At 43.8% G+C, this 14,065-nt stretch overlaps 1 protein-coding gene across 1 annotated transcript in view; it reads right to left on the bottom strand.

The window, feature by feature from the left end:
• The window catches only part of ATPAF1 (ATP synthase mitochondrial F1 complex assembly factor 1), a 28,745-nt gene extending 15,079 nt beyond the window's left edge, over window positions 1–13,666 (bottom strand). Inside the window, exons 1-6 of the mRNA XM_040627337.1 lie at window positions 13,326–13,666; window positions 10,373–10,481; window positions 5,806–5,856; window positions 5,131–5,193; window positions 1,902–1,952; window positions 683–730 (exon numbers count right to left, since the gene is read on the bottom strand). Of these exons, the coding sequence (XP_040483271.1) occupies window positions 683–730; window positions 1,902–1,952; window positions 5,131–5,193; window positions 5,806–5,856; window positions 10,373–10,481; window positions 13,326–13,651 (648 nt within the window). The 5' untranslated portion in view covers window positions 13,652–13,666. The remainder of the gene's footprint in view (window positions 1–682; window positions 731–1,901; window positions 1,953–5,130; window positions 5,194–5,805; window positions 5,857–10,372; window positions 10,482–13,325) is intronic.
• Between the last annotated feature and the right edge of the window lie 399 nt (window positions 13,667–14,065).

Genomic DNA, 14,065 nt, shown 5'->3' with positions numbered 1-14,065 from the left:
ATTGGCTTGTCAATTTCTTTAAAGAAAAAGAAAGCCAGCTGGGATTTTGATTGGGATGATATTTACTCTAGAGATCAACTTGGGGAGAAATGATGACAATACTGAGTCATCCAATCCAGATCACAGTCCATCTCCCCATTTACTTAGATGCTTTTTATTTTCTCTCAGCAATGTTTGGAAAATCTTTTTGGAAATCCTAAAAATTATTAGAAATTATTACTGACACCAAGTCTGCTCGTCCACCTCACCAATTCCCTTTCCCTTGGGTCTTCTGGCAGCTCATGACTCTAACAATCTCATAATTCCTTAGGTACATACAAGCAGAAGAGCATGGCCAAAACGGAAAAGAAACTGGTAATAAAACAGAAACTTAAAGGAGGGTGAAAACGTGAAGGGCTCAGGTGTTGCCTCCCATGTTCACTTATACTGACAGAGATCCAAATCAGAAAGGGCTGCACCGTGTCCAGAGAGCTAAAAGGCCCGAGACCCTTACTGGGACAAATCCACGTGATTCCTTCTGGCTGAAAATCTCACCTATCAGTACAGTCAACATGAGCATCTTTGTTAAATAAACAGAGCGCTATAACATATGAGATAGTATGGAGTATGAAGGGATAGGTTAGAAAACATCCTCGTTTGGCAGCACTGATAAGCAATTCTCATCTGTTCACTGGAAACTTACTGTTGGACAGGACTGAGCCCGGGTCCAGATCAAGTCAAACTTCTCTTTCTGTGGGTTAGAAAACAATAAAATTCAAAACCAAGAAAACAGAAGGCTGCAATCACATTTAAATTCACCAAGACTGAACTCTAGGACTGAAATACAACTAAAAATATCTCTTACATTCTGTCATTTACAAATCCCTCTTACGACAGAGAAAAAACAGGTGTATGTTTGGCTGCTCAGTGTCAGAACTACATGTGAAAAGTAGATATTCCAAATGCTCCAAAATCTGCAAGGGACTCTGCCAAGTGTCGGAGACGTCAGGCCACGGAGGCTGTCGAAGGGAGAGCCAAGAAGGCCTGTCCAAACAATGAGTCGGTATCACAGATCTAAAATATCACAGGAAGCGCAGATCCTTTCGGCCGTTGAACTTTTCAAGGGCAAGGGTCTATGTGTGTAAGGCGGGGCAGCAGTACTCTCAGAGCAACCAAAACACCCAGCTTTCTTGTTCTGTCTGTAAGTTTTCCTCCTTAATATTAAACTCACACATGTAAACTCAGTACTTGATGTAAACTTAATCTAAACGACCTCTTCTTCAGTGAAGAAGAAGAACAATTAAAGAACTAGCTGATAACCCAGTACATCAAACGCTTTTTTATGCAGAAGTCAGTATGAACACGTTAAACTAGAAGGAGCCAGCAGCACCCCTTCCCGGTCACAAGCCTCAATGGTCAAGAGTGGCCAGTGACTATCTCCAAGACAGCAATTTCAGGAAGGGAAAAAATAAAGACAATGCCACTTGCTAAGGGGAAATGCCAGAAAAAGCCTAGGAGGAAGCTGTAAGTCAGCTCAGTAATAGGTCACCTATAGACAAAAGGGGAAGAAAGCTATGCTAGAGGCCCTGTCTGAAATTCCAACAGTATGGTGGGAAAACACCAAAAAGAAGTAAAACACAGTTGGAAATTGCTCAGCAACATGAACTTACACCATGCTCCCTTGTCAGAGACTTGAGTCAGAGAGACATTTCTAAACCAGAAAGAGGGAAAACAAGAGCCATAAATATACCATATGGAGCTTCCAATCTTTGGTGCTTAGGGGATAATAAAAACCCTGAGAGCTATAAATGTAAGTTCTCAAGAGGCAATAAACATAGAAAAAGTAAAGGCAACTGCCTGCTAAGGTTAGAGCCCTGACCTTCATGCTATAACACTTTCATTTTCCCCTCCAAACTACTTACAGGAATAACTGCGTAGACTGTATCTTTTGCTGCAAAATACTGCTGCCAAATCTGTACAAAAAAGAGACGGTGTCTGTGACATGTGGGTAATCTTTTCAACCTGCGCCACGAAATGGTGACAGCTTTCATTGCTCAGAGTAACATGTTATTTGATAACAAGGAAGAAAACCCAATGTAATGCTTTTATTACTAGTACATGATTACAAAAAAGATTTAATACCATCTAGTCTTCTAGATGATTTAACTGTAACTCTTAATAACAAATTCCTGTAAAATGGATTCTATGACCTTGTTAATCATTTCCCTCAAGATGTGCCTGTGTGCAACAGACATGTTCTTTTCTCATACCTTCTCTTTTCCTTCCCAAAACCCACACTCCTCAGCCAACCGTGCGCTTCTCAGACAGCCAGGACATCAGTCATTCAGAACCCAGTGCCTGGAGTCAGGTGGACCTGGATGTAAATCCCAGCTCCAATCATTTGCTGGCCATGCTACTTAGGGCAAATTACTGAAAATCACTAAACAACATCAATATAATCATCAGTAAAATAGCAATAACATCAACCTAACAGGATCATTGTGAGGACTAGTTGAAATAATGTAGGTTTGTGCTCAGCACAAGAGAATTATAATGCAAACCAGAGCCAACGTGCTCTGAGGGCAACAAAGAGGCACTTAACCCAAGGTAGGGATGACTGCCAGAGGAGGGGATACTTGAACTGTTATCCTGAAGAATGATCACGAGTTAGCCAGTTGAACAAGGAGGCTGGGAAGATAAACAGGTAGGACAGAAAGAGACACATTCTAAGCAGAGAATGACAGCATTAGCAAAGGCACAGAAGTCAGGGAAGGCATTACAGCCAAGGCGACACCTGAGTGAGCTTTTCAAGAACAGGGTCACCCTCCTTTAGAGATGCTCTGCTTTGTCAACATTTTCATTAAGAATGGTGGGGGCCCCTTAACTGAACATACTAACCAAAGTATAATCTAACTAACACAGGGTACAGAAGGACTATTACCTCCCAGGACCTTCGCAAATCATTGTCAACACGGCCCAAGGTTGCTTTGCCTTTTTTTCTTTTTAATGTCAGACACGGTCTTTTCATTTTAAGGACAGCATATCCTGCTATTTTTATTTAATCTATATTAGTAGATAGTTCATGACTCAACACTGAAATTTATAGACAGATAGATGTTTCCTAACATAAGTGACCTTGGTTACTCAAACTTATTTTAACGAACACAAATTTATGTCTAAAATTATAGGTCTGAATGATATTTATCATATGATCAAGCCTCCTGGGCCTGGCTTCTCTCTCCCCTAAAGAATATGCCTGGTGTCTGCTTTCTATTGGCATCTCTTCAGAAAGACACAGTTTGAGGTCTCCTAGAGACTTTGCATAAGTCTCTATTAACACCAGTTAGAACCCTGTGCTGTTCTCGTGTTTCTGTGTCTGTCCTTCTAGTAGGCTAAAACTTCCTGTGAGTAGAGGATTCTCTCATTTATTTCCATGTCTGCCATATGACCTGACATTTAATAGGTATTCAATAAATGCTTTTGCTGAAACCAATGATACAACCAGAAGAAACTCATGGCAATTGGCACTACTTCCCATAAGGGAACAGGATGCCGAGTCAAACAGACATGGGTTTGAGTCGAGCTCTACCCTAAGTTGCCTATCTCTTTAAATTATAGTTTCCTCAGTTGTAAATTGGAAATAATAGCACCTATACTTCAAGATAGTTATGAGAATTGAATGACATAGTACATATGAAGCACTAAGTAGAGTACCTGACACATAGTCTACTGCTTTTATTACTATTTTGATTTTCTCAATATACCTAAAATAATTCATGGAATTACAAGAAATGCCAATAAATAGCTTATTATAGTCTATTTAGAGAGAAAAGAATCACATACATGAAAATGTAAACAGCAATGCAAATCAAGGTGTATGGAATACCAAACAGGTAGGAGAGATCGTGAGCGGTCTGAAGAAAGCACTCCTGAAGAAGGTCCTATAATAACAGAGGACTCTGAATGGCAAGCAAAGGAATATGGGAAGTCACTGAACATTTGCAAGCAGGTCACTGACATAGTATTTATTTTTATTCATTTACTTAAAAACACAAATGTAGCACTTACTCTGTGCCAGACACTGTTCTATGTGCTTTATAAATATGAACTCACTTAATTCCCCAAACAACTCTGTGAGATCAGTACTATTATTACTACTATGAGATAAGTACTATTAATACTACTATTAGTATTATTACCTCCACTTTACAAAGAGGGAGACTAAGGCTCAGAAAGGTTAACTAACTTATCAAAGTCATTCATGTAATAAGTGGCAGAGCTAGGACTTAAAATGGGTGGCTTGGCTCTAGAGTGAGTCTGTGTTATTTATTTATTTATTTATTTTAAAGATTTTATTTATTTATTTGACAGAGAGAGAGACAGCCAGTGAGAGAGGGAACACAAGCAGGGGAAGTGGGAGAGGAAGAAGCAGGCTCCCACCAGAGGAGCCCGATGTGGGGCTTGATCCCAGGACCCTGGGATCATGCCCTGAGCCATAGGCAGACGCTTAATGACTGAGCCACCCAGGTGCCCCATGTTTTGTGTTTTTTTAAAGATTTAATTAATTTATTTGACAGAGAGAGAGAACACAAGCAGGGGGAGAAGAAGAGGGAAAAGCAGGTTCCCCACTGAGCAGGGAGCCCAAAGTGGGGCTCGATCTCAGGACCCTGAGACCATGACCTGAGCCCAAGGCAGACGCTCAACCGACTGAGCCACCCAGGCAGCCCAGAGTCTGTGTCCTTAACAAATACGCTATGTTTTTCATAATGAAATTAGAACTTCAAGAGGATTCAACCGCAGGCTATGAGAGGTAGAGGAGCAGGGAGGAATAAGAGCAGGGAAACCTACGTAGACAGGCAGTGCAGTAAGCCAGGAACACAGTAAGATGATTTTAAGTAAGATGTGGGCAACAGGAATGAAACAGAAGAGGGTAATGTGAGTTGATTAGATACACAGGAGCAAAATCAAGAAAGACAAGTTTTCTTATGCCATTTTGTTTCATGTAATTGATCACTTTTGTTTTCTATGACCACCTTTCATTTTGGCTAGAAAGAGATGTCAAGGAAGGTATGCTCCTTTCTCCTTTCAGATTTGGCTTAGAGACTCTGCACATGTTTTCATAAAGTATGTCAGCCCATTTTCATTCATTACCTGTCTTATTTCTTCTGCAGTTTTGTCTTTCACCATCTCAATGTTAAAGATTGAACTGAGAGTCTGAATGAGAAAATAAAAGGCAATTAACATCCACGATTAAGAAAATAAAACAGTTTAACTATCTGAAAGCCTTGTGGGAAGCAACAGGTCAGGACAGTGGAGCAGATCTTCAGTAAGTACAGAACGTGTATAAGAAAACCTGCATGCTCAGAGAAGTGAACCCCTAAGTCCAGGCAGGCTTTCACGGTGCTGTTCCTGGGGTGTATCTATAAGTACCTTCCAAACGCTTTACCCTCGCTAATGCGCACTGCAGCATTTTGCAGCCGGCAAGAAGAGAAAATCTGGTTGTCACTTCTAACTGCTACTCCACTGGGGGTGACTCCTTATTTGCAAATTAAATGAGTAAACATGCTTTGATTTTTAAAAACTACTTTCTACAGAAAGAAAGCATCTCACTAGGATTTCCCTCATATTTCCTCTAGCACCCCCAGGACCCACACTATGCTAGAGGTTATATCAAGGACATAAAAATTCATAGAAATATTTTTCATCTCCACAGATGGAAAAAAAATCACAACATCATTGAACCACAGTAATTGTGTTCAAATGTGCAGCCTCTTGTTATAGATGCTCCATATGACTTGAGACTGACATCTTTAATTAGAAACCGACCTTGTCCTTAGTGAATCCTCTGCTCACAGGCTGCTTCCCCAGGGTGTCTGTCTGAAATAGAAGATGAGACAAGATATTTATCTCTACCTTAGTCATAAGAAAAAGACCACCACGCTAGGTGAGGTGCACAATATCTCATTTAGTAATATGACACTTGAAAACTCACTTTTCTCCATTCTGAACACACTGAACACACTGTTCTGTGTGTTATCATTTGTGAGACAACTTTTCTAGGGCTAAGCCATTGAGATACAGAGATGAGAAAAGATTTCTTTGTTAGTAACTACCATCTACCGGTACTTAGAGTTATGTATCAGAAAACTGATCTCATTTTCACACCACTCACTTTCAGGTTCATTGTGAAAACAAAACAAATGAAACACTCCATTTGCACAGCTGCCTTCACCTTTTAATCACTAAGCCACTGTGGATATGAGGGACTCCTTCCCAGAATGAGGCCTGCTTGGGTTTCCTGTGCGCTGCTCTCTTATCTGCTCCATGGTGAGCCACAAAGGAGGTGAGCAATGGAAAAATGTATTTTTGAAGGCTGCTTCTCATCTGTGACACAATTCTGATGGCAGGCATCCTCACCAGACTGGTTTTTTCCAGCACTCACTCTTAATATTCCCTCTATCAAATTAGTGATTATTTCTTCTCCTAGCCCACTATCTCTGATAAAGGCCATAGCCAGGAAATCCTACTATGAGGTTTCTGATAATAGGGATGGGTTGTTCTAAGTCTTTCACTCAATTTCTCAGTTCAAGTCCATGCCTTTCAGAAGGAGTACAATCTACACCTGGGATTCTGAGGCTGAAAAACACTTACCTGCATAAAATCCTGTCTTGTTATTCTGCACCTCAAGGAATCCAAATCTTTCATAAATGATGCCACAGAACTAGTACGAACAAATCAGACAAAAGTCTGGTGTAGACAAATCTGTTGGATACACCCTCATCTTTTTGGCCATACCTACCCCTATACAGTGGCAGCACCCTAATGCAGTCTGTCCTTCACATGTAAACTTTCCAGAAGAAAGAGAATTGATCTCATTTTCACACCACTCACCTTCAGGTACATTGTGAAAACAAAACAAATGAAACACTCCATTTGCACAGCTGCCTTCACCTTTTAATCACCAAGCTCAGTGTATTCTTTTCCCACAATGTCTCTCTAATCCATTCTTTATTTCCATTTGTACTTACAGAAATAACAAATTTAAGCTCCAAGTATAAGCTTATTGCATTTTATTTTAAACTAAGATACTTAAGAGGCACCATTATTTTATGTATCAGAAAATGATGCCAATTAAATAATAACACAATACTTTCACATCACATCAATTTTAAGAAAATCCTGCTGGAGATGTTAAAATGCAAAAAAAAATTTGGGTTTTAGAACAAATGAAATATGGTAATTAAAAATTATAGTTGAAAGTATGTGCCAAAAGTCTCAAGAGCACTTAATAGTTTATTTATTTATTTATTTATTAGAGAGAGAGAGCACATGCAGGGGGAGTGGCAGAGGGAGAGGGAGAAGCAGATTCTCCCCTGAGCAGGAAGCCTGACTTGGGGCTCAATCCCGGGACTCCGGGATCATGACCTGAGCCAAAGGCAGACGCTTTAACCAACTAGCCACCCACGCGCCCCTTAATAAAACACGTAAATGGGTACTCTATTACTCCCCTATAGATGCTTTGGAAATCTGTGTGGACAACTTTTCTGTTACCACAACAGTTGACTGGATGAGGACATTTGTATTTATGAGACGGGAAGCGGTGCCAGGAGCCGCAATCTAGTCAATGAATTCCACATAATGAAGAATTTTCCCTCACTCCGCACAACTTTTCAGTGTCTAGCCAGATGTCCTCATAAGTGAAAAACCTTTTTATAATTATCTGGGTCTAGACTCTAACTCCGTTTTGCTTTTCCTTTCCTCTTTTTTTTTTTTTTTTTAACACGGCTTTAATAAACACTGAGTTTTTTAGAAATGCAAGTAGTATATAACTTAAAAGAAGATTGCACATTGTGAAATCTCATGAGGATCACTGATAACAACACTGCTCATGGTTTGCGAGTTTTTAAAAGTAATAACATGACACCCCTATACCAGTCAGCATTTGCTGCTTATGTATTCATGATGATTTCATGTATAGGTGAGAGCCTCTGACAACTGCATTAGGTTTGACAGCATAGCTGTGCTCAAGAACTTATAAAGTCCACTCATAAAAGTTTCATTTATATCACTCATTCATTGTAGAAATTTCATTTATATCATCTAAATAAGCATTTTATGAAAAAGTTCTTTCCTTGGGGCGCGCCTGGGTGGCTCAGTTGTTAAGCGTCTGCCTTCGGTTCAGGGCGTGATCCCAGGTCCCTGGGATGGAGCCCCGCATCAGGCTTCCTGCTCCGCTGGGAGCCTGCTTCTCCCTCTCCCACTCCCCCTGCTTGTGTTCCCTCTCTCACTGGCTGTCTCTCTCTTCGTCAAATAAATGAATAAAATCTTAAATAAACAAACAAATGCTTTTTAAAAAAAGGTTCTTTCCTTGGGACGCCTGGGTGGCTCAGTTGGTTAAGCATCTGACTCTTGGTTTCAGCTCAGGTCATGACCTCATGGGTCATGAGATGGAGCCCAGCATGAGAGGCACATCAGGGCTTCACGCTCATCAGGGAGTCTACTTGAAGATTCTCTCCCTCTGCCCTTCCCTCCATTCTCCCATGCGTTCACATGCACACACTCTCTTCTCTCAAATAAATAAATCTTAAAAAAACTTTTTGAGGTGCCTGGGTGGCTCAGTTGGTTAAGCGTCTGACTTTGGGTCAGGTCATGATCTCGGGGTCCTGGGATCAAGCTCTGTGTTGGGCTCTGCATTCAGTGGGGAGCTGCTTCTCCCTCTTCTTCTGCACCTCCCCAGCTCATGCTCTCTTTAATAAATAAAAATTAAAAATAAATAAATGAATAAATAAATCTTAAAGAAAAAGTTCTTTCCTTTATATTACAGCTAGAGCATTATATTGATTCTCCCCCACCCCCACCAAAATTATGTCTACCAGTGGGTTACATTGTCTACATTTCATTTCAGGGTACAAAATGGAGAATTAACCTTTTTGTTTTTTAATAAAAAGGGGATGTTGGGGTGCTCCTGGGTGGCTTAGTAGGTTTAGCGTCTGCTGTCGACACAGGTCATATTCCCAGAATTCCGGGATCAAGCCCCGTGTCGGGCTCCCTGTTCAGCTGGGAGTCTGCTTCTCCTTCTGCCCTCACCCCACTCTTGTGCACTCTCTTTCTCAAATAAATAAAATCTTTAAAAAAAGGGTGGGGGAATGTTGGGTCTCGTGGTAGGGAGGCAATGACTCAGAGCAAAGAAAAGGCTTTGCAAATGGAGTCATTAGCCCCCTTCTATCTAGCTAGATAAGAAAGACTATAAGTCATTATTTACCTAAGAGTCGCCATAATTTAAGTTACATCTTGACTTATGTTTGCATCTTGTCATCATGAAGTTGAATTTCTCAATCCGTTTACAAAAGGGGGGAAGAGCTTTCCCATGTCACATTCAAAGTTTATAATATAGTAATATTTCCAAGAGCTACTGATTTGTAACCTTGGCACTATAAATGTTTATTATAGGAAATTACATTTGTTAAAATATTTGTAGTAGAGACTTGTTTGTTCACATCAAGTTGTAAACTGTGTTTGTCATAGGAGGTTGAATTTGCTCTCCAACCTTGTAATGATTAACCCAGTGACTTGCTTTTGTTCTCATGAACTCAACCAGTGATAAAAAGACTGAGTGAATTCTCTTAAAATTTAGAATACTCAAAGCAAAAAAAGTTACTGTCCAAATTAAATAAATATCTTTCATTCTAAAACACAAGGTAGAATCCCAGTTTTTCACTGTATGTTATTTCAGGCCCAAACAGCCCACGCCTGGATTACTGCATAGCCTTCCTGGTTTTAGCCTCTCCCACTCCAACTTGTTCTGTGTGCCACCCTAGGTTAGTATTTTTTCAAATCACAGGTTGAGAAATCAATTTACTGGATTGTGGCCAAAGTTTTTTTAAAAGAAAAAAAAAAGTACATTGCATATAGTAAAAGCATTGTTTTGTAAGAACTCTGCTTCAGTTATAATCATACACATGTGTATGTACTGAACTGCAGTGTAAAATACATTCTTTACTGTGGATCATGGTAAAAGGTTTAAAAAGCACTGTATTACATTTCAACATGCTTTTCCCCAGCTTTGATTCTTGTTTAAGGATAAGAGTAGCTATTAAGCACTTTTTTGTCCCATATCTCTAGAGCCCACAGCCATGTATACTTTGCCTTGACCATTCTACTGCACCCCCCAGGAGCATGGACTGCCTCTTTCATCCCTCTGTATCTCTACCATGACCACAGTACTTTGCCAGAAAGAGCAGGATACCATTTATGAATGGAGACTGAGCTGTGCAGCAAAGGCTATGTTCAGTTCATCCAGCTGACCCATCAGTGAGCCCACTCCCAGGATAGGGTTGGGCGGGGGGGTGCAGCACACTGGTGAGCCAGTAACACATAGAGAGGCAGGTCTTACCTTCTGTTCTATACATTTGATAAAGTCACCTTGCCTGGAGTGCCCCACTGGCTGCTTCCGAAACTCAATGCGCTTTTCCAGTCGGGATTCAAAAGCAGCTGGGTCAGACCTGAAACCAAAAGTGAAACCACCTGGGACTTTTTGAATTTGGAAATAACAAAGCATCATGTTGCACTTCCAGAGAGGACACAGGCATTCAAAAGCTGAAGGATTTGCCTATAAATCAAGAAAGTGGAAAAAGAAATCCAGTTATTTAACTACTGTTAATCGTCAAGGGGCCTGTGTAACATTCTTCTCCTGCAGGTTATTTCCTAGGGTGATGCAGACCTTGGTCCCTCAGGTACCTATACTCTGGGTACTTGGAATACAAATCCTCAAGATGGGAAGAGGACTCTGAAGTCATCTTGCATGGTCGTCCTACTCAGGCAGGAATCCAATAGCATTCCAATAGCTTTCACCTGAACACATCCAGTTCTTGGACATCTTCTTTACCCCATGCAAAGGCTAAACACCTGTTTATTCAGATGCAGGTGATTCACAGGCTTTAAACAGCATATTTTGTAGGAAAAGATTTAGCACCTGAGTTTCTCCCTGACTCTGTCTCCAAAGCACTTGCTCCTGCAGATGAAACATAAGAACTTGTCCTTTATGTCAAAATGAAGCTGGTCTTCAGGCCTGAAGTCCAGGTTGAGGCTGCCATCCTTGTTAAGAATTCTTCAGGCTGTGTAGCCAATGATGCGCTATTTGGCACTGCACACTTTGGTGAAGACAACATACAGGGATTACAGCTCCTGGGCCATGAGACCCGTAGTGTCACAGATGCAGTCTGCAGGATCCAGAGCCATCCTGATCACTTCTCTGGTGGAGTGCTTCCTGGTCAAGGCATTGTACGGGGCCCCTCTTTCACAGACCTCAGTCCCATAGGTGACATTAAACACTACTCCCTTCATGCCATTACATGGGCAGGTCTTCTTCCTCCCCTCCACAGCAGGCCAGCAACTCAGTGCAGTCACTCCAGGGGTCCTGCCCTGTGGGGTGTGGCACCTGCTGGGGCTGCAAATGCCAGGACCAGGGTTAGTGCTGCAAGCATCCACAGTCACACCTGGGACTGCCACGGTGAGTGGATAGAGTGAGCGGCAGCCTAGGCATTGGAGTCTGTGCACTCCCACCTTGGACGTCTTTTATTATTAAAACATCTGAGCCTCAATTTATCTGTATCTTTCATACTCAGGAATAAGAAAAAATGTCTAACCCCTTTTATGTGAGTACTTGAAAATTGCTATTATGTCACCCCCTGAAGTTTTCTGTAGGTTACATTTCCTTAGTTCTTTTGGCCCGTCTTCATATATGTGATTTGTGACTACTTCCTCACTATAAACCTGCTCCCTGGACACCCTCCAGTTTGTCCACACTCTAGATATAGTGGGCCTGCAGCTAGATCAAATACTCCCAATTCACCAATGCAAAGTGTGATGCAAAAATCCAGACACTAGGCTGAAGGGGTCAAGAGGGCACACAGCCTTGGCCTGCTATTGGCTTACGCCAAACTGTGGCTGGTGTGCTCCAACGGCCCAGGTTTCAGTGAATACAGAGACTGACAGATGCTACAGCATGAGAACCTTGTGTGGAACTTAGGAATATGGACATTATCTAGAGTCAGTGAAGGTGCTCTGGAACACTCACTCTTTAAGACAGCAGTATGCGTAAATATTGATGGGAATGATCTGGTGGGGAAGGAGAATAAAACCAGCCATTCACTGGTTCATGAGTAAGAATGAGTGGGAACTGTTAAGTATTCAGAGTATGAGTAGACAACTCTCCTAAAATGCTGCCTGTGAAAGGGATCAATGGAGAAGAGGCTGGAGGGGAATGCAGGTCAAGGAAAGGTTTTAAAGAAGAGAAATCCTTGAGTATATTTGAATGCCGCTGGAAAGAGGGCAAAAATACTCATTCCTTTATTCTGTCATTTTTTTCAAAAAGGGAAGAAAGATCACCACAGCAGCACTGAGATGGACTGGGGTGGAAGTGGGGAAGACTAGCTAGAGGATGACTGCAAGAGTCCAGAAGATGATGGAGGAGTACATTAGGGCCATGGAAGCAGAGATGAGACAGAACTCAAAAAAGTTACAGTACGCACTTTTTGGTTTCCGTAGACAACTGCCTGCCTAGCCTGCCCCAGATTCTCTCCCAAGCCCCTCTAATTTTCACCTTTCATCTCCTTCAGCTTTTTCCAGTTTAACTCTTCAGACCCTCCCCTTGGTCCCCTTGCACCCACTTCAAGCCTCTTGATCTCCAAGTCCTTTCATCTGGAAGCTGAGGAGTAGTGTTAGGAACGCTGGATTCCAAACCAGATGAATCCCAACCAGCTGTGTGACCTCTGGCAGGTCTCTGCCGCTCTCTGATTCTCAGTTTCCTCCTCCTAGTGAGGGTTCAACGGATGCCCCAACTGTGATTCCACTTGTCTTTGATGCCGTGCTCCCTCCCCCAACCTCCTTTCTTTGTAGTCTGGGCTGTAGCTAGAAGCCTGGGAACCCGAGCTCTAGGCCAGGCCTCAGTGACTCAATATGTGACCTTCAGCAAATCAAGTCCCTTCTCTGGAAGGCTCTATGTTCCTATTTCTATAATCAGGGCAGGTCTCTTGGAACCGTCTACTTCATTAGGGCTGACACAGGATTCCACCTCAGCGTTTTGAGAACTAGAGCACTAAGAAAGACAACTGGGGGAAGAGTCAGGACTTTGCAGAGACTCTCAGTTCTGAGACTAGCTGTGTGATGTTAGCAAGTCACCTTGCTTCTCAGAGCCCACGGGCACATCATCTACAGAGCGCGGACAGTAACCGGGCCCGCATCTCAGGACTGTCCCAGGCACGGAAGGCGTGGATCCACCAGAAACGCGGGCCGCGCGCCGCCCCTTCCCGCCCGCCGCCGGCCGGCCGCCCGGCCTGGGTCCGCACCTGCGCAGCTGCTGGATCTTGTCCCGGTAGCGGTCGTAGAAGGGGTTGGCCTCGAGCTCGGCCCCGACCTCGCTGCGGTCGGCGCCCCCCGCGGGCCCGCTCGAGCCGCGGCGCACCGGGAACACGCGCAGCTGCGCGGGGGACACGAGCCCCAGGCCTAGGGCGCGGCTGCGCACGGCGCACAGCCCCCGGTACAGACCGGCCACCTGCAACACGGCCGGGCCCGTGCCACCCGCCGCCGCCACAGCAGCCATGGCCGCCCCCGCCTCCTCCTCCTCTTCCTCGGGCACGTCGGCCTCAGCCCGCGGCCCGCGCGCCTGCTCCATCGCGCTCCGGGTCCGCCGCGCCCCCGCTCCGGCACCCAAGTTCCGCGCGCGGAAGGTTCCGGGCCCGGGGGCCAGCGAGACGGGGCGGGGGGGAGGCGGCTCGCCGCTCGGCCCCCTCGCCGCGCGCCTGGCCGCTCGCTCTGCAGCTCGGGGTGCCACCGCCCGTCTCCTCCCCCAAGCCTGCCGGGCTCCACGCCCACCCGCTCGGGTCCAGCAGCCTCTGCGCTCGGTCCCCTCCTGAAAGCTCGGACCTGCCTTTCAGATTCTCTTGGCGCTCGCCGGCAGTTGTCCTTCAGCCTCCATGCTCCTTCCGTCAACTATAATCACAGTAGCAGCTTCTCTTTCCTGGGTGTTTCTGTGTGCAGGACACCACCTGCTTCATAACCTGTGAGGCAGGCCCTTTCCTCATTTTAC

This window comes from Ursus maritimus, unplaced genomic scaffold (genome assembly GCF_017311325.1).
Source record: "Ursus maritimus isolate PB19 unplaced genomic scaffold, ASM1731132v1 scaffold_12, whole genome shotgun sequence".
Lineage (NCBI taxonomy): Eukaryota > Metazoa > Chordata > Mammalia > Carnivora > Ursidae > Ursus > Ursus maritimus.
Note: the sequence above shows the minus strand (reverse complement) of the source record. Positions and strands in the feature narration are given on the sequence as shown.